Here is a 20,947-nt window from a genome sequence, read left to right on the forward strand (position 1 = left end):
CCTGAGGACTGGGAGAAATTTATAATACAGCAGAGGAGGACAAAGGGTTTAATTAGGAGGGGGAAAATAGAGTATGAGAGTAAGCTTGCAGGGAACATAAAAACTGACTGCAAAAGCTTCGATAGATAAGTGAAGAGAAAAAGATTAGTGAAGACAAATGTAGGTCCCTTGCATTCAGAATCAGGTGAATTTATAAGGGGAACAAAGAAATGGCAGACCAATTGAACAAATACTTTGGTTCTGTCTTCACTAAGGAAGGCACAAAAAATCTTCCGGAAGTACTCGGGGACCGAGGGTCGAGTGAGAAGGAGGAACTGAAGGATATCCTTATTAGGCGGGAAATTGTGTTAGGGAAATTGATGGGATTGAAGGCCGATAAATCCCTGGGGCCTGATAATCTGCATCCCAGAGTATTTAAGGAAGTAGCCCAAGAAATAGTGGATGCATTGGTGATCATTTTCCCAACAGTCTATCGACTCTGGATCAGTTCCTATGGACTGGAGGGTAGCTAAAGTAACACCCCTTTTTAAAAAAGGAGGGAGAGAGAAAACGGGTAATTATAGACCAGTTAGCCTGACATCAGTAGTGGGGAAAATGTTGGAATCAATTATTAAAGATAAAATAACAGCGCATTTGGAAAGCAGTGACAGGATCGGTCCAAGTCAGCATGGATTTATGAAGAGGAAATCATGCTTGACAAATCTTCTGGAATTTTTTGAGGATGTAACTAGTAGAGTGGACAAGGGAGAACCAGTGGATGTGGTGTATTTGGACTTTCAAAAGGCTTTTGACAAGATCCCACACAAGAGATTGGTGTGCAAAATTAAAGCACATGATATTGGGGTTAATGTACTGATGTGGATAGAGAACTGGTTGGCAGACAGGAAGCAGAGAGTCAGGATAAATGGGTCCTTTTCAGAATGGCAGGCAGTGACTAGTGGGGTGCCGCAGGGCTCAGTGCTGGGACCCCAGCTCTTTACAATATACATCAATGATTTAGATGAAGGAGTTGAGTGTAATATCTCCAAGTTTGGAGATGACACTAAACTGGGTGGCGGTGTGAGCTGTGAGGAGGATGCTAAGAGGCTGCAGGGTGACTTGGACAGGTTAGGTGAGTGGGCAAATGCTTGGCAGATGCAGTATAATATGGATAAATGTGAGGTTATCCACTTTGGGGGCAAAAACACAAAGGCAGAATATTATCTGAATGACGGCAGATTAGGAAAAGGGGAGGTGCAACGAGACCTGGGTGTCATGATTCATCAGTCATTGAAAGTTGGCATGCAGGTACAGCAGGCGGTGAAGAAGGCAAATGGTATGTTGGCCTTCATAGCTAGAGATTTTGAGTATAGGAGCAGGGAGGTCTTACTGTAGTTGTACAGGGCCTTGGTGAGGCCTCACCTGGAATATTATGTTCAGTTTTGGCCTTCTAAACTGAGGAAGGACGATCTTGCTATTGAGTGAGTGCTGTGAAGGTTCACCAGACTGATTCCCAAGATGGCTGGACTGACATATGAAGAGAGACTGGATCGACTGGGCCTTTATTCACTGGAGTTTAGAAGGATGAGAGGGGGTCTCGTAGAAACATATCAAATTCTGACGGGACTGGACAGGTTAGAGGCAGGAAGAATGTTCCCAATGTTGGGGAAGTCCAGAACCAGGGGACAAAGTCTAAGGATTACTGGTAAGCCATTTAGGACTGAGCTGAGGAGAAACTTTTTCACTCAGAGAGTTGTTAACCTGTGGAATTCCCTACCGCAGAGAGTTTTTGAGGCCAGTTCGTTGGATATATTCAAGAGGGAGTTGGATATGGCCCTTACGGCTAAAGGGATCAAGGGGTATGGAGTGAAAGCAGGAAAGGGGTACTGAGGTGAATGAACAGCCATGATCTTATTGAATGATGGTGCAGGCTCGAAGGGCCGAATGGCCTACTCCTGCACCTATTTTCTATGTTTCTATTGCTAAGCGCAGGATCATAATATTTAGCAGGCATCAATAACTTTCATTTACATAGTGCCTTTACGCAGTGAGGCATCCCAAGCCGCTTCGCAAGAGTGTAATCAGACAGAATTTGACACTCTGCCACTTTAAGTAGATTATAAGGACAGGTGACCAAAAACTTTGTCAGAGAGGTGGGTTTTTAGGAGCGTTTCAAAGGAGGAGAGAGGGGTAGAGAGACGGAAAGGTTTCGCGAAGGAATTCCAGAATTTGGGGCCTAGGCTGGTGAAGGCACGACCCCCAATGGTATAGCTAAGGAAATCAACGGTGTACAAGAGGCCAGAATTGGAGGAGTGGGGAGATCTCGGAGGGTTGTCGAGCTGGAGGAGGTTACAGAGATAGGGAGGATCGAGAATAAGGAGAGTTTTGAACACAAGGGTGAGAATTTTAAAATCGGGGCGTTGCCATTCTGGGAGCCAATGTAGGTCAGGAGTGATGGGTGAATGGATTATAGATTAGTTTATCTTAGAAACAGTATTATATGAAGTGAGATCATAACCACAAGGGACAAGATGAAAGGGAAGGAAAGGATCTGGAATTTTGAGCACAACTGACTGTAATGGGTCTAAACGTCAATATTCTGACCCATGTTACAAAAAGGATAGAGAGGTAGGTGCTGAATAGATTTACATGGATGTTACCGTAACTGAGAGTTTCTGCCTATCAGGAAAGAGTGAACAATGTGGAAGAAACATGACCTAATGGAGGTCTTTACAATTATGAAGGGATTTGATATGCTAGACGTAAAGATGTTTTCACTTGTGGGGAGTCCAAACCTAGAGGTCATAAATATCACATAGTCACTAATAAATCCAATACGGAATTCAAGAGAAACTCAGGCAAAAGTAAGAGGAATAGTGGTCTCGCCTACTCCAATCCTCTGTCCTCCACATCCCTTTTATATTCTTCCTTTTCAATTACTTATCCAATTTCCTTTCAAATTACATTATAATCTTTGCCTCAATAACCCCTTGTGGTGAAGTATTCCATGTTCAAATAGTATGATGCATATATTGCTGCATTTAAGGGGAAGCTCGATAAGTACATGAGGGAGAAAGGAATAGAAGGATATGCTGATGGTGTGAGGAGACTCGTGTGGTGTATAAACACCGACATCGACCTGTTAGGCCAAATCTGTGTTTCTATGCTGTAAAATTCTATGCAATTCAATGTAAAAGACTTCTTCAAAAACTCCCCTTCATTTTTCTCATAACAATCTCAAGTTGCTTTTGGCTTCACCAACTAATCGAAATAATCTTTTAGCATTCACGCTTTCATAAACTTTCATCATTATGAGAACCTATATTAGATTCCTTCTTAACCTTCTGAGTAGGAAGGTTGTAGGTTCAAGTCCCAATTCAGAGACGAGCACAAAAATCGAGGCTGACACTCCAGTGTAGTGCTGAGGGAGTGCTGCAATGTCGGAGGTGTCGGTCTTTCGGATGAGACGTTAAACCGAGGCCCCGTCTGCTCTCTCAAGTGGATATAAAAGATCCCATGCCACTTTTTCAAAGAGGAGCAGGGGAGTTATCCCCGGTGCCCTGGGCTAATATTCCAACATCACTAAAACAGATGATCTGCTCATTATCACCTTGCTATTTGTGGGAGCTTGCTGTGTGCAAATTGGCTGCTGCGTTCCCTACATTACAACAGTGACTACACTCCAGAATGTACTTCATTGGCTGTAAAGCATGTTGGGGGCATCCTGAGGTCCCGGAAGGCACTATATAAATGCACATCTTCCTTCCTTCCTCCCTCCCTCCCTCCCTCCCTCCCTCCCTTCCTTCCTTCCTTCCTTCCTTCCTTCCTTCCTTCCTTCCTTCCTTCCGTCCTGCACTCACTCACTCACTCACTTGAAAAAAGTTACGTATATTCAACCTCTGGTATAATTCTAGTGACTATTATATCCTTTCCATGGCTCGATGGGCCTTATGGGCGCCTTCCATGCTGTACCCATTCTATGCTTCTATAATATCCTTCCTACAATATGGTGAGTTGAATACTCCAACTGTGGCACTCTCTTGTTAGAGGTGCAGTTGTGTAGATGCCAATTCAGGCAGGATCATCTGATTGATGCTGACTGACTCGGGTTAAATGTGGTTAATCGCCAAGTACCAGAGGGTCACTTGTGCCCATGGAAGTTTACTGCAAGTAGACATCAATGGGCCTGATCTTGCTGGAGCAGGGCATCTCACAGCGTGTCCCTTTAGTTAGACATTTTCCTCACTCTTCAGCTCGAAAACCTTTTTGGCGCTGTAACTAGCTGGAAGTGCGAGCTGATAATGGCGAGGGCAACGAGGCACCTGGGACCTCAGTGAACGGTGTGACCAACAGTCTATCATTGGCCTTAACCAATGGGATTTGAGGATTGAGAAAGAAATAGAGGCATGATGGAGGAGGGCAGAGAAGGAAATCAGGTTCAAAAAGATAAATAAAAAGAGGGGGAAAAAGATTGGATTATGAGAGTGTGGAAAAAGACACAGAAAGGAAAAGTAAGACTTTCTCTTAAAAAAATTATATTTTAAAAATCTCTAACAACAATTCAATACCTGAAGGAATGAGACTCCACCATATAAATTGTTCATTATCTGTCCCAGCGCCTTTGATTGGCAGTCATTAACAATTATTGCATCGTTAAAGGGTACTTACGCTCTTAATTACCAGACTTAACTTAATGAGGTGGCCAATTAATGAGCAAATCCAGAATGTTCTTTAAAATAACGGGCAGGGGGAGAGCGAGGTGCCGTTTGTGCGAGGCAAAGAGTGGAGCGACGTAAATCAACCAGCAAGTTCTGCAGATTCATGACTCGCAGCATATCTCTCCATCCCTGAGTTTGATGGCCGATTTCCACATTCATAACAGTGAGCATCATCAGCATGCTGTTGGTGTTTATAGCATAAACTGGCCCAATGTGTTCAGGAGGGAGTAAAATTGTCAGTAAAAAAATAAATAAATTGGATACAAACGGTTTATGCTACCATTTTAGAGTATGGTCCTCCATAACTTATATATCACGGTGACAGTTGGAGGGAAAAACTGATTTTAATGATGGATCATCTCAAACAATTCAACAGGTTCTCAGAAAGGATAATAATGCTATCATTTCTGTTTCTTTACTTGAAGATTACCCCAGCGGTGGACAGCGACTTTGGCAGCTACAACTGTACAGCCAGTAACCGGATAGGAACCAGGTCTCAGGAGTTCACCCTTGTTCAAGCCGGTAGGTGATGCTGTTAAGCAGGAGCCTTCTGTGTTCAGTTTAGCAAGCAGTGATGTTGTTGAAAGAAAGTGATGAAAAAAGCCCATGTAAGCCACGAATATGGTAGCACTGGGTTATGTTACTAGACTAGTAACCCAGAGGTAAAAACAGAAAATGCTGGAAATCTCAACGGGTCAGGCAGCATCTGTGGAGAGATAAAGAGAGTTAACGTTTCAGGTCGATGACCCTTCCTCAGAACTGGCAAAAGTTCGAAATTTAACAAATTCTTAAGGAAGTACAGAGTCACTGAAAGGGGGACGGGAGGAAAGAACAGAAGAGAAGGTCTGTGATAAGGTGGAACACAGGAGAGACTTAAACATAGAAACATAGAAACATAGAAACTAGGTGCAGGAGTAGGCCATTCGGCCCTTCGAGCCTGCATCACCATTCAATGAGTTCATGGCTGAACATGCAACTTCAGTACCCCATTCCTGCTTTCTCGCCATACCCCTTGATCCCCCGAGTAGTAATAGAAACATAGGGGGATCAAGGGGTATGGCGAGAAAGCAGGAATGGGGTACTAAGAGACAAAGGGTGTGATGGGCTAAATTGAGATGGTAATGGCACAAGTTAGGAAACAAAAGATGAGTCTCATCATCATCATAGGCAGTCCCTCGGAATCGAGGAAGACTTGCTTCCACTCTAAAGATGAGTTCTTAGGTGGCTGTACAGTCCAATACGAGAACCACAGTCTCTGCCACAGGTGGGAATGGTGGAATAATTTCGAGCTGCCATGGGAAACAGAGAAAAAAATAATCCAATATCCAGAGGCCTGGACTAAAACTCCAGAGACGTGAGTTCAAATCCCACCATGGCAGCTGGGGAATTTAAATTCAGTTAATTAAATAAATCTGGAATTAAATAGCTAGTCTCAGTAATGGTGCCCATGAAACTACCGGATTGTCGGAAAAACCCAACTGGTTCAGTAATGTCCTTTTAGGGAACAAAATCTGTCGTCCTTACCTGGTCTGGCCTATATGTGACTCCAGACCCACAGCAACGTGGTTGATTCTTAACTGCCCTCTGAAAGGCCTAGCAAGACACTCATGCCAATTGTACCAAACCGCTACTATAAAGTCAACACTATAGGAGTACCTTCACCACACGGACTGCAGCGGTTCAAGAAGGCGGCTCACCACCACCTTCTCAGGGGCAACAAATGCCGGCCTTGCCAGTGACACCCACATCCTGTGAACGAATACATTTTTAAAAAATATACGCACCCAAATTTTGAAAGATGTACCCTTGTCAGTGTTGGTTAACGTCAGTCACAGGTTTCAGTTGTTCCTTATGTTCCCATCGCTAAGGGATTCTGTTTGCAAGGAAATTCATGCAGTTCTAAGTGTAAGCTCTGGAATTCCTGTCCTAAGCTTCTTCTACCTCTCACCTCCTCCTCCTTTAAGATGCTCCTGAAAACCGACCTCGTTGACCAAGTTTTTGGACAGCTGCTTCCTCGTCACTCGGTGTCAAATTCTGTTTGATGGCGCTTCTGTGAGGTGCCTTTGGACGTTTTATTACATTAAAGGTGCTATTGTAAATAAAACATTTGAAACTGATAAAATGTTTTTTCTTAGGAAGATAGGAAAAAGAGAAGGCCATTCAGCCTGTTCTGCCATTCAAGGATCATGGCTGATCTGTATATTAACTCCACCTACCTGCCTTGGTTCCGTAACCCTTAATACCCGACAAAAATCTGTCAGTCTCAGTTTTTACATTTTCACTTGATCCCAAAACAGCTTTTTGGCAGAGAGAGTTCCAGATTTCCGCTACTCTTTGTAACTTCTTTTATATTCGACAGCACTGCCCAAACCCACGACCTCTACCACCTGGAAGGACAAGGGGCAACAGGCCCATGGGAACAGGCCCAAAGTTCCCCTCCAAGTCACACACCATCCTGCCTTGGAAATATATCGGCTGTTCCTTCATCGGCGCTGGGTCAAAATCCTGGAACTCCCTCCCTAACAGCACTGTGGGAGCACCTTCACCACACGGACTGCAGCGGTTCAAGAAGGCAGCTCACCACCACCTTCTCCAGGGCAATAAATGCAGGCCTTGCCAGTGACGCCAAACATCCCGTGAATGAAAAAAAAATTGGCTGCCGTGTTTCCTACATTACATCAGTGACTATGCTTCAAAAGTACCTCATTTGCTGTAAAGCACTTTGGAACATCCTGAGGTTGTGAAAGACACTATATAAATGAAAGTTGTTTCTTTCTCTTAGAATCATAGGATAGAATGGTTTCAGCACGGAAGGAGGCCATTTGGCCCGTCGAGTCCGTGTCGGCTCTCTGCAAGAGCACTTCAGCTAGTCCCACTCCCCCGCCCTTTCCCCTGCAAATTTCCGACACGGATTCCAGCTCACACCTTGTTTTTTTACCTCAGGGGATGAATTTTCTTTCTTTCTGTTTTTCAAAAGCAGAGCTGCAAAATCCAATTTTGCCTTCACAAGTAAGATTCAGAAGCTGATCAACATTCAAGGTGATACTTGGACTCGGATTCTTTGTGTGTGTGTGTGTGAGTGGGCTGCATTTTACTGCTGATGCAAAGCTTCATTTCAACGAACGCGGAAGTTGCCTGAAGAGTTAGTTGTGTCTGTATGTAGTTAACCTAACACAATGTCCTTAGCAAGTTTATACTGCACGTGGGCGCAATGGCTTTGATTCCAGACCCTGTGGGCTAAGATTGATAGGATGCCATAATTACATTGAGGTCCATCAATCTGCTTAATGTGTTTCTTCCGAGCGGAGGCAGAATACAACCCAAGCAAGAGGGCTAACAATGCCCCACAGGCCATTCTCTGATTCCGTAATAGAAAGGGGAAAATGGAGCACTTTTGTTAATAATGTCAAGGCGAAGGAAGCTTAAACTAATTTTAGAGAGACGGCAGTGTTTATTTTTTAAAGAGGGAGTCTCACCATTGCAACTACTGTTAAAGAAGGATGCTTATCATTATGCCTGTGTTTCATAAAAGTTAATTTCTCCATCGTGTCTTCTTTTTAAAAATAAACGAGTTGTAGCCGAGCTCATGGTGAGTTGAAGGTTATGTATTTTCTGCAACAATAGAGATGAAATAATGTTATTTCCAAATCTGTGTTCAATGTTGAAGGTTGCAACTCCTCTTCCAATATTTGAAACATAGAAACATTGAAAATAGGTGCAGGAGCAGGCCATTCGGCCTTTTGAGCCTGCACCACCATTCAGTATGATCATGGCTGATCATGCAACTTCAGTACCCCATTCCTGCTTTCTCTCCATACCCCCTGATCTCTTTAGCCATAAGGGTCACATCTAACTCCCTTTTGAATATATCTAACGAACTGGCCTCAACAACTTTCTGTGGTAGAGAATTCCACAGGTTCACAATTCTCTGAGTGAAGAAGTTTCTCCTCATCTCGGTCCTAAATGGCTTACCCCTTATCTTTAGACTGTGACCCCTGGTTCTGGACTTCCCCAACATCGGGAACATTCTTCCTGCATCTAACCTGTCCAATCCTGTCCGAATTTTATATGTTTCTATGAAATCCCCTCTCATTCTTCTAAATTCCAGTGAATATAAGCCTCGTCGATCCAGTCTTTCTTCATATGTCAGTCCTGCCATCCCGGGAATCAGTCTGGTGAACCTTCGCTGCACTCCCTCAATAGCAAGAATGTCCTGGGGCTGCTCCTCAAATTCTGGTTGCACTTCAGTCCCATGCTCCTGATCTTTGGGCACCCTGTGTGGAGGGGAGTGGGCAGGTCGGAAGTCAGAAGGCCTGCTTGTAGGACTGCTCCTGGGCATGGCCAAGGTGGTCATCAACCGGTCCAGGCAATGGGCGGTCGAGGGGGTCGTCCGCGGTTACATCCACGGTTACATCCGAGCCAGGGTGTCCCTGGAGATGGAGCACGCAGTGTCCACCGGTACGCTCACGGCCTTCTGTGAGAGGTGGGCGCCGGAGGGACTGGAGTGCATCATCACCCCCGGCAACCAAATTTTAATTTGATTTAAGTCACAATTAAAGTTTAAATTGTTAATTTTTGGGTTCCAGTGCCATTGCCAAAATGGGGGCATTTGATTTTATGTTCTACCAAAATAGTTGTAATGATGTTACGTTCAACGTGTCTAAAACCTTCGTTAGACCACACTTGGAGTACTGCGAACAGTTCTGGGGGCCGAAATTCAGGGCCGCCAGAAAGCTGACAGACCTACCTTTTGTTTTGGAGTTTTTTCGTGCCTCTCGATCGCTTTTTGGCAACTAGTATTTTTTTTTTAATGTCGGACCGCAAGTCGGTCATAGTGGGGGCGGAAGTGAAGCGGTAAGGCAGGCTGAGGGGCGGAAGTGAAGCGGTAAGGCAGGCTGAGGGGCGGAAGTGAAGCGGTAAGGCAGGCTGAGGGGCGGAAGTGAAGCGGGATCGGTACTTCGCCGTTGTCACTCAGTGACAGAATAGTGGCGATGTCACAGCGTGCATGTATCACCACGCTCGCTCCCCTCTGTTAAAGGGGAGAGAATCGGGCATTTCTTATCTTCGGTCACTGGGCCACCAGGGAGGGTTTCGGCCGGGCCAGCCAAAAGTGGGTGCCAGGCTGCCTGTTGGTGGCCCAGCCGAACCCGTGGACACTATTTTGTCGGGCGATCGGGAAATCGGCCGGCAAAAATAAAGACATGGCGGCCGCAGCAGTGGGCCCTCCCCTTGAAGGGCCGCCGTGCTGCCGGGCCACACACTGTGAGGAGATGATGCACCGACAGAGAAAGCAGCGGGGGGGACGATTTTTTTCCACAAAATTTGGGGCGCAGTATTCTGCTTGTGAGGGAGAGCGCGTTTCGATGACACGCTTGCAGCGGTCATCAGCAGCGGGGCAGAAATGGGGAAAGGCCGAAAAAATCCCTGGCCTGAATTTGGGTCGGGGCGGCCATTGGACTGTAACGTGGCGGCCAATCGATTCTGCCGCATGGCCGTCGCTAAATGGCGGAATCGGGCTTCATACAGACCCTGAACTTCAGCACCTTGGTCGCCATGTTATAAAAAGGGTATACTAGAATTATATCAAAACTGAGAGGTTTATACCCATCTGGAACGGTTGAATAGGCTGGAACTCTTTTTTCTACAAAAGAGAAGACTGAAGTGTGGCCTGACAGAGATTATCATAGAATCATAGAAATTTACAGAAAGGAAGGAGGCCCTTTCAGCCGATTGTGTCCGTGCCGGCCGACAAAGAGCTATCCAGCCTAATCCCACTTTCCAGCTCTTGGTCCATAGCCCTGTAGGTTACGGCACTTCAAGTGCACATCCAAACACTTTTTAAATGTGGTGAGGGTTTCTGCCTCTACCACCCTTTCAGGCAGTGAGTTCCAGACCCGCACCACCCTCTGGGTGAAGAAATTTCCCCTCATATCTCCTCTAAACCTCCCCCCAATTACTTTAAATCTATGCCCCCCTGATTGGTGACCCCTCTGCTCAGGGAAATAGGTCCTTCCTATCCACACTATCTAGACCGCTCATAATTTTATACACCTCAATCAGGTCTCGCCTCAACCTCCTCTGTTCCAAAGAAAACAACCCCAGCCTATCCATTCTTTCCTCATAGTTAACATTCTCCAGTCCAAGCAACATCCTTGTAAATCTCCTCTGTACCCTCTTGAGTGCAATCATATATTTCCTGTAATGTGGTGACCACAGCTGCATGCAGTACTCTAGCTGTGGCCTAAATAGTGTTTTATACAGTCAAGCTCCCTGCTCTGATATTCTATGCCTCGACTAATAAAGGAAAGTATCTCATATGCCTCCATAACTACCTGGCCTGCTACCTTCAGGGTTCTGCCAACATGCACTCCAAGGTCCCTTTTTTCCTTTGCACTTCTCAGTGTCCTACCATTTATTGTTTATTCCCTTGCCTTGTTGGCCCTCCCCAAATGCATTATCAATTCTCTGGATTGAATTCCATTTGCCACTTTTTTGCTCACCTGACCATTTCATTGATATCTTCTTGCAGTCTACTCCTTTCTTCTTCATTATCAACCACACAGCCTTTTTTTTGTATCATCGGCAAACTTCTTAATCGTACCCCCTACATTCAGGTCTAAATCGTTGATATATACCACAAAAAGCAAGGGACCCAGCACTGAGTCCTGCAGAACCCCAATGGATACAGCCTTCCAGTCACAAATCCCCATCAACCATTACCCTTTGCTTCCTGCCTCTGAGCCAATTTTGGATCCAACTTGCCACTTTGCCCTGGATCCCATGGGCTTTTACTTTCGTGACCAGTCTGCCATGTGAGACCTTATCAAAAGCCTTGCTAAAATCCATATATACTACATCATACACACTGCCCTCATTGACCCTCCTGGTTACCGCCTCAAAAAATTCAATCAAGTTAGTCAGACAAAACTTCCCTTAACAAATCCATGCTTACAGTCCTTGATTCATCCGTGTCTTTCTAAATGATGATTTATCCAGTCCCTCAGAATTTTTTCAATAATTGTCCCACCACTGAGGTTAGGCTGACAGGCCTGCAATTACTCGGTCTATCCTTTTCTCCCTTTTTAAATGACACCACACCTGTAGACAGAGAGGATTGGAAAATGATGGTCAGAGCCTCTGCTATTTCCTCTTTTGCTTCGCTTAACAGCCTGGGATACATTTCATCCAGGCCTGGGGATTTATCCACTTTCAAAGCTGCTAAACCCCTTAATACTTCTTCTCTTACTATGGTTATTTCATCTAATATTTCACACTCCTCCATGATTGCAATGTCTGCATCACCCCTCTCTTTTGTGAAAACAGACGCAAAGTATTTATTAAGAACCATATACACGTCTTCCGCCTCCACACACAGAAACCTTTCTGGTTTTTAATAGGCCTTGCTCTTTCTTTAGCTATCCTCTTGCTGATAATGTATTTAGAGAAACATAGAAACATAGAAATTAGGTGCAGGAGCAGGCCATTCGGCCCTTCGAGCCATTCAATAAGATCTTGGCTGATCATTCAACCTCAGTACCCCTTTCCTGCTTTCTCTCCATACCCCTTGATTCCTTTGGACGTAAGAGCCATATCTAACTCACTATTGAATATATCTAATTAACTGGCCTCAAAAACTTTCTGCGGTAGAGAATTCCACGGGTTAACCACTCACTGAGTGAAGAAGTTTCTCCTCATCTCGGTCCTAAATGGCTTACCCCTTATTCTTAGACTGTGACCCCTGGTTCTGGAACTCCCCAGCAATGGGAACATTCTTCCTGCCTCTAACCTGACCAATCCCGTCAGAATTTTATATGTTTCTATGAGATCCCCTCTCATTCTTCTAAACGCCAGTGGATACAAGCCTAGTTGATCCAGTCTCTCCTCATATGTCAGTCCTGCCATCCCTGGATTCAGTCTGCACTCCCTCAATAGCAAGAATGTCCTTCCTCAGATTAGGAGACCAAAACTGAACACAATATTCTAGGTGTGGCCTCACCAAGGCTCTGTACAACTACAGTAAGACCTCCCTGCTCCTATACTCAAATCCTCTAGCTATGAAGGCCGACATGCCATTTGCCTTCTTCACTGCCTGCTGTACCTGCATGCCAACCTTCAATGATTGATGTACCATGACACCCAGGTCTCATTGCACCTCCCCTTTTCCTAATCTGTCACCATTCAGATAATATTCTGTCTTCCTGTTTTTGCCACCAAAGTGGATAACCTCACATTTATCCACATTATACTGCATCTACCATGCATTTGCCCGCTCACCTAACCTGTCCAAGTCACCCTGCAGCTTCTTATCATCCTCCTCACAGCTCACACCGCCACCCAGCTTAGTGACATCTGCAAACTTGGAGATATTACATTCAATTCCTTCATCTAAATCATTGATGTATATTGTAAATAGCTGGGGTCCCAGCACAGAGCCCTGCGGCACCCCACTGGTCACTGCCTGCCATTCTGAAAAGGACCCGTTTATTCCGACTCTCTGCTTCCTGTCTGCCAACGAGTTTTCTATCCACATCAGTACATTACCCCCAATACCATGTGCTTTAATTTTGCACACCAATCTCTTGTGTGGGACCTTGTCAAAAGCCTTTTGAAAGTCCAAATACATCACATCCACTGGTTCTCCCTTGTCCACTCTAGTCGTTACATCCTCAAAAAATTCTCGAAGACTTATCAAGCAACATATCCATTTCATAGATCCATGCTGACGTGGACCGATCCTGTCACTGCTTTCCAAATGCGCTGCTATTTCATCTTTACTAATTGATTCCAACATTTTCCCCACCACCGATGTCAGGTTAACCGATCTATAATTCCGTGCTTTCCCTCGCTCTCCTTTTTTAAAAAGTGGTGTTACATTAGCTGCCCTCCAGTCCATAGGAACTGATCCAGAGTCAATAGAATTTATAAAACATCTTTGGGTTTTCCTTGATTGTCAACATTTTTTCCTGCGAACATACTTGCTATGTACCCTCAGGATCTCCTCTTTGAATGTCTCCCACTGCTCTGACACTGATTTACCTTCTAGCAGCTGTTTCCAGTATATTTTGGCTAAATTTCATCTCAGCTTAGCAAAATTGACTTTTCCCCAATTGGTCTATTCCTGGTCTATCTTTGTCCATAACTACCCTAAATCTAACCGAATTATGATCACTAGCACCAAAATGCTCTCCCACTAATATCCCCTTCCAAATTCACGTCCTAATTTTCTGTTTTCCAATTCCAGCTTTGCTTCCCTCCCTTCGGAATCTACTCCCTGGTTCCCATCCTCCTGCCAAGATAGTATAAACCCTCCTCAACAGCACTAGCAACCCTCCCCCCGTCTCCTCACCCCCCCGCGAGGATATTTGTCCCGGCTCTGTTGAGGTGCAACCTATCCGGCTTGTACCGGTCCCACCTCGCCCAGAAACAGCCCCAATGCCTCAGGAATCTAAAGCCCTCCCTCCTGCACCATCTTTCCATCCACGCATCCAGCTATTCTATCATTCAGTTCTGTACTCACTAGCACTTGGCACCGGGAGTAATCCGGAGATTATTACTTTTGAGGTCCTTGTAATATATATAGCCCCACCCAGTGGACTACTGTGGCATTGCAGCCATTACTGTTTACAGGAATAAACAGGTCAGGTCACCTGACTGGTTCCTGAAGTTATCAGCCATCTTCGAGCTTGTGTGTTTGTGAGGTCATACAGAAGATACCGCAGTCCTGCTTTTTAATCTCTCTCCTAGCTCTCTAAAATCTGCCTGCAGGACCTTATCCCTTTTCCAACCTATGTTGTTGGATCCTTTATGGACCACGATCTCTGGCTGTTCACCCTCCCCCGCCACCCCCCCACCAGAATGTCCTGTTGCTGCTCAATGACATTCTTGACCCTGGCACCAGGGAGGCAAATTACCACCCTGGAGTCACGTCTGCGGCCGCAGAAACGCCTGTCTGCTCCCCTAACTATCGAATCCCTTACCACTATAGCTCTTCCATTCTTCTTCCTCCTCTCCCGTGCAGCTGAGCTACCTGTGGTGCCGTGGACTTGGCTCTGGCTGCACTCCCCAGAGGAACCATCGGAACAGAATACTGGTTGGAGAGCGAGATGCACTCCGGGGACCACCTGCCTGGTCCCCCTCTTCTGTCCGGTGGTCACCCATTCCTTCTCTGCCTGAATACACCTAAGCTGCGGGCTGGCCACCTGTCGAACAAGAGATCCGATTGTTACAATCTGCAGGTCACTGTGGCGGTTGCTCCCATTTTCATGTCTTCCTATAAACCAAGGGGCCGAAATTGTCCCTTTTTTCCCAGCCTCCTAAGCGCCTCCGGGGGCACTAGCGGGGCGCAATGGCCATTTCGCCTGGGTAGGGCGGGCGGCGGCAGCACCTCGGGACAAAATGGCCCCTGAGATTTTGGGGGCGATGTACCGGTGGAGCCGTGCCCCGTGATTTGTGGCCCAGGCCGGCGCACGCCCAATGATGACGTCACCACAGTGCGCGCTGACCCCTTACCGTCCCGCAATCCACAGGGCAAATTGCCAGGGAACCCCTTCAAGGGGAGGTCTTTTGCGCCCCGGGCCGCCATTTTATTTTGTCGGCTAACTCTACCGTCGGTCCGACAATGCCGGCTCTCGCCTATTGCCGGATTCGCTGAATGTTACCCCCACCCCGGCTTTTCCTCAGTGCAGATCTGTTTGTTCCCCCTCAACCTCTTGTGTTCTCTGATTCCTTCCCCACTCTCATTCCTCCTGCTCCACTCTCGATCCTCCTTCTCCACTCTCATTTCTTTGTTCTGAATCTGTAGCTCATCAGTGTTTCATTCTCCTGGATCCTTATTGTGGTGTATGAAATGATACAATGAACTCCGTACAGTGAGCCAGTGACTAGTTGTAACCTGGTCAGTCTTTAATGGCTTCCAGCAGTGAAGCTACAAAGGTGATATACCAGGCCCAGCACGAGTGTACCTATGATCCTAGGACCTCCGACGGTAGTGCTCCCTGTTGATGGGCAGACCTTATGTACATACATTACCCCATCTCACTATCCTGCACCATGACTGTCCCCCCTGCTCTCACCCTTCCCAATCTATGGGAGAGTTCTTACTTCCCGATGTGCTGGGAGTGGTGGAGCGCAGGGGTGGTGGGGGGGGGAGGTGGGGGGGGGGGGGGAGGGACCGATAACACGTGGGAAAGCAGGGGGGTCTGGGTTTCCCCACATGCAGTGGCGATTTAACACCATGACGATTGACTATTGGCCCTGACAAGTTCCCCGCACGGAAGTGAGATTGACGAGCTTGGTTTCCAGTCGGGCAGGAAGCACTCCAGAGGAGGCCGCAGGGACCAGGTGGACCAGGACAGGGGGAGACCAATGGCCGTCCAATTCCAAACACCAAGGAGGATCCGATCATTTAACCCAGGCCGGAGCTCCTGTTCCGGGGGGTGGGGGTGGTTGTTGGTGTGGTGTCTGATCCCAGCACTGTCTATTACTGACCTATCACTGTCTATTACTGACCTGTCACTGTCTATTGCTGACCTATCACTGTCTATTACTGACCTATCACTGTCTATTACTGACCTGTCACTGTCTATTACTGACCTGTCACTGTCTATTACTGACCTATCACTGTCTATTACTGACCTGTCACTGTCTATTACTGACCTGTCACTGTCTATTACTGACCTGTCACTGTCTATTACTGACCTATCACTCTCTATTACTGACCTATCACTCTCTATTACTGACCTATCACTGTCTATTACTGACCTGTCACTGTCTATTACTGATGTATCACTGTCTATTACTGACCTATCACTCTCTATTACTGACCTATCACTCTCTATTACTGATGTATCACTGTCTATTACTGATGTATCACTGTCTATTACTGACCTATCACTGTCTATTATTGACATATCACTGTCTATTGCTGACCTATCTGTGATATATTCACAGAGCACAGCACACACACAGCTTCTAACATGGCAAGCAGCTCTCTCGGAAGCCTCCGGAACATGCTGCTTCTGACAAGCAACCTCAAAAGTAAAGTCATCTGTCGTCAATAACTTTCATCTGATCGCATCATTTTTCACCCCACAAACAAAACGATCCCGCAATGCTCGGTTTTGAAAGTTTCCGAAATTACATTGAATAGATACATTTTTAATGCTACAATGTAATCACTAATACTTTCATCAGTCTTTTGATTCCATATCCCGAAACGATAGCTTTCAGCAATTTCTAACGGCTTGGAGTTATAAAATCCGAGTTAAAATACAGCACACTGTGTGAACAGCTAGAAATTAAAATGGCAGCACCCGCAGGGGTAATGGGACATTTGGGTGAATATAGACATGGCCAGGAACATTTTAAAGCGTATGTGAATCGGCTATAAATGTATTTCACTGCAAATAACATAATCTAAGTTCCAGAGAATGCAGTCAAGAATCAGGCGATATTGGAACGTAAGAGAGCAATCTTCTTATCGGAAGCTGGACCGGAATTGTTTGAGACTCTCGTAAATCTGCTTGTGCCTGACGAGCCAAAGGTCACAACGCTTAAAGAGATTTTAACGAAGCTGGAGCAGCACTATAACCCCAAACCGTTAGAAATTGCTGAAAGCTATCGTTTCGATATACGAAATCAAAAGACTGATGAAGGTATCAGTAATTACATTGTAGCGTTAAAAAATCTATCTGTTCACTGTAATTTCGGAAACTTTCACAACCGAGCATTGCGGGATCGTTTTGTTTGTGGGGTGAAAAATGATGTAATCAGAAGGAAGTTATTGACGACGGATGACTTGACTTTTGAGATTGCTTTTCAGACAGCGAGGTTGATGGGCATGGCCGATCAATATTCCTGAGAATTTCATAATAATTACGGTCGTCAATCAACCGAGGTGAATCGCTTGCAGATTCAAAGTAAAAGACGGTTGGGGCCCAAACTCTCAGAAACTGGAAATTCTAACAGAGCGTCGAAGTCTTGCTATTGGTGCCTGGGACAACACATTGCTCAAAGTTGTCCATATGTGAAGCAGAGTGTTTCTTCTGCAAAAAGACTAGGCATCTTGCGAAGGCATGCCGACTGAAGGGTAAACAAGCTTTCAAAGCTATGAGTCCAGCATTCAAAGCTATGAGTAGAAATCCCCAGAGACTACATAGCATGGAAGAACAACAACAGGATGAGGGGATGTTAGAGTTACATGTCATCAGGAGCACGAGGTTAATGGACAGCGATTCGGAAAGTATCAAAATCCACATAGATGTTGCGGGATTCAAGGTGCCAATGGAAATCGACACGGGTGCATCCGTGAGTGTAGTACCGGAGTCACTATACCTCGACAAATTGCGTGATTTCCCATTGGAGAAAGCCAAGATAGAGCTGCGAGGCTACTCGGGAGAGAAAATTCCTGTGGTAGGTCGTATCACCGTACCGGTGAAATACAAGGACCAATTTCAGAACTTGCCTTTAATAGTAGTGAAAGAAGACAAGCCTGCCTTACTAGGAAGAAATTGGTTGAGATCACTGAAGCTGGATTGGAGTGAGATTTTTTGTGCTGAAACGAGATTTGCATCAACGGATGATGATATCAAGAGTTATCCGAAGATGTTCTGCGAAACGGGCAGTCCGATCCAAGGCTTCAAGGTGAGTGTCAGGGTACAGAAGGATGCTAGATCGGTTTACTACAAGCCACGTTCCATACCATATGCACTCAAGGAGAAAGTTGAGCAAGAACTCAAAAGACTAGAGACAAAAATACATATATTTGTAAGATAGATCGATGTAATTGGGCTACACCCATTGTTGTTGTACCTAAGTCCGATGGTAAGCTAAGATTGTGTGGTGATTATAAGGTAACCGTAAACCAGATTCTAGAGGGTAATGTCCCCAATATATTGCCAAATATAGAAGATTTGTTCACAACACTGACAGATGGTCAGATCTTCTCAAAAGTGGATCTTATGAATGCCTACTTACAGCTTGAACTAGATGAGGAGTCCAAGTCATGTTTGACTATAAATACTCATTTGGCCTGTAACAATATAATAGGCTACCGTTTGGAGTGTCTTCCGCCCCTGCCATATTCCAAGGGGTGATGAACCAGATTTCGCAAGGTATTGAAGGGGTAGTATGTTATTTGGATGACATACTAATTTCAGCACCAAATAGGCAAATTCATGATAACCTATTGAATGAAGTCCTCAAACGACTAGAGAAGCACAGAGTACGAGTGTCTGCTCGTAAGTGTGAGTTATTTAAAAACTCAGTGGAGTACTTAGGTTCAGAGTAGACAAAGATGGTTTACATCCAACCATGGGAAAACTGGATGCAATTAGAAATGCACCCACTCCCAGGATTGTCACTGAACTTTGTTCATTCTTGGGTCTTTTGAACTATTATGGGAAGTTCCTACCAAATTTGGCTACAATATTACATCCACTGAATGACCTTTTGAAAAAACACGTCCATTGGCAGTGGTCAAAAGAATGCGACACAGCATTCAAGGAGTGTAAAAGCAAATTGGTAGAGATCACTATGTTAGTTCACTATGACATATCTAAGGAGATTAAGCTAGCATGTGATGCCCCTCCTTATGGAGTTGGGGCAGTGATCTCTCATGTATCATGTAGTGGGGAGGAGAGACAAATTGCTTTTGCTTCACGCACTCTCAGTGCCAGTGAGAGTAATTATGCGCAAATCGAAGAGAGAATCAGAATGTAAGTCCGAGTCAGGAAAACAGCCTGAAAGTAGAATGAGTTCAAATGAAAATCAAGCAAATTACGTGGAGGAAAACGTTCCTCGTGATGAGCCTCGGAGGAGTTTAGATTCGAGACCATGTTTGCAAGGTTCTGTTCGAGAGCGAAGTTATCCTCTTCGAAACAGAAAACAAGTGGTTAAGTTAAATTTGTAAACATGGAAAAAATATCCTGTGTTATATATAAACATGCAAGTTATGTATGATATTGTTACAATAACTTCTTCATTAAGGAGGGAGAAGTGTAATGTCTGTGAGCTTGTAATGTTTGTAGCTCCACACTGTGGATATGGACGTATTGTGTACTGCAACTACAGAGTTAATAATTAAACAGAAGCAGCATGTTACGGTGGCTTCTGAGAGAGCTGCATGCCATGTTAGAAAGCTGTGTGTGCTGTGCTCTTTGAGTATATCACACTATCACTGTCTATTGCTGACCTATCACTGTCTATTACTGACCTATCTGTCTATTGCTGAAATATTATTGTCTATTACTGACCTATCACTGTCTATTACTGATCTATCACTGTCTATTACTGACCTATCACTGTCTATTACTGACCTATCACTGTCTATTACTGACCTATCACTGACTATTGCTGAACTATCACTGTCTATTACTGATGTATCACTGATGTATCCCGCAACAGAGATTGGTGTGCAAAATCAAAGCTCATGGTATTGGTTGTAATGTACGGACATGGATAGAGAACTGGTTGGCAGACAGGAAGCAGAGTGTCGGGATAAACGGGTCCTTTTCAGAATGGCAATCAGTGGATTGCCGCATGACTCAGTGCTGGGACCCCATCTCTTTACAAAATACATTAACGATTTGGATAACGGAATTGAGTGTAATATCTCCAAGTTTGTGTATGACACGAAACTGGGTGGCGGTGTGAGCTGTGGGGAGCATGCGAAGAGGCTGCAGGGTGACTTGGACAGGTTAGGTGAGTGGGCAAATGTATGGCAGATGCAGTATAATGTGGATAAATATGAGGTTATCCAATTTGGGGGCAAAAACATGAAGGCAGAATATTATCTGAATGGCGGCAGATTAGGAAAAGGGGAGGTGCAACGAGACCTGGGTGTCATGGTTCATCATTCACTGAAAGTGGGCATGCAGGTACAGCAGGCAGTGAAGAAGGCAAATGCTATGTTGGCCTTCATAGCTAGGGGATTTGAGTATAGGAGCACAGAGGTCTTAATGCAGTTGTACAGGGCCTTAGTGAGGCCTCACCTGGAATATTGTGTTCAGTTTTGGTCTCCTGATCTGAGGAAGGAAGTCCTTCCTATTGAGGGAGTGCAGTGAAGGTTCACCAGACTGATTACCGGGATGGCTGGACTGTCATATGAGGAGAGACTGGATCGACTGGGCCTGTATTCACTGGAGTTTAGAAGGTTGAGAGGGGATCTCATAGAAACGTATAAGATTCTGACGGGACGGGACAGTTTAGATGCGGGAAGAATGTTCCCAATGTTAGGGAAGTCCAGAACCAGG

At 45.3% G+C, this 20,947-nt stretch overlaps 1 protein-coding gene across 1 annotated transcript in view; it reads left to right on the forward strand.

The window, feature by feature from the left end:
• LOC139275964 (neural cell adhesion molecule 2-like) overlaps nucleotides 1-20,947 on the forward strand; it is a 540,891-nt gene that overhangs the window by 159,259 nt on the left and 360,685 nt on the right. Inside the window, exon 8 of the mRNA XM_070893225.1 lies at nucleotides 5,123-5,219. Coding sequence (XP_070749326.1) covers nucleotides 5,123-5,219 — 97 coding nt within the window. The remainder of the gene's footprint in view (nucleotides 1-5,122; nucleotides 5,220-20,947) is intronic.

This window comes from Pristiophorus japonicus, chromosome 11, assembly GCF_044704955.1.
Source record: "Pristiophorus japonicus isolate sPriJap1 chromosome 11, sPriJap1.hap1, whole genome shotgun sequence".
Lineage (NCBI taxonomy): Eukaryota > Metazoa > Chordata > Chondrichthyes > Pristiophoridae > Pristiophorus > Pristiophorus japonicus.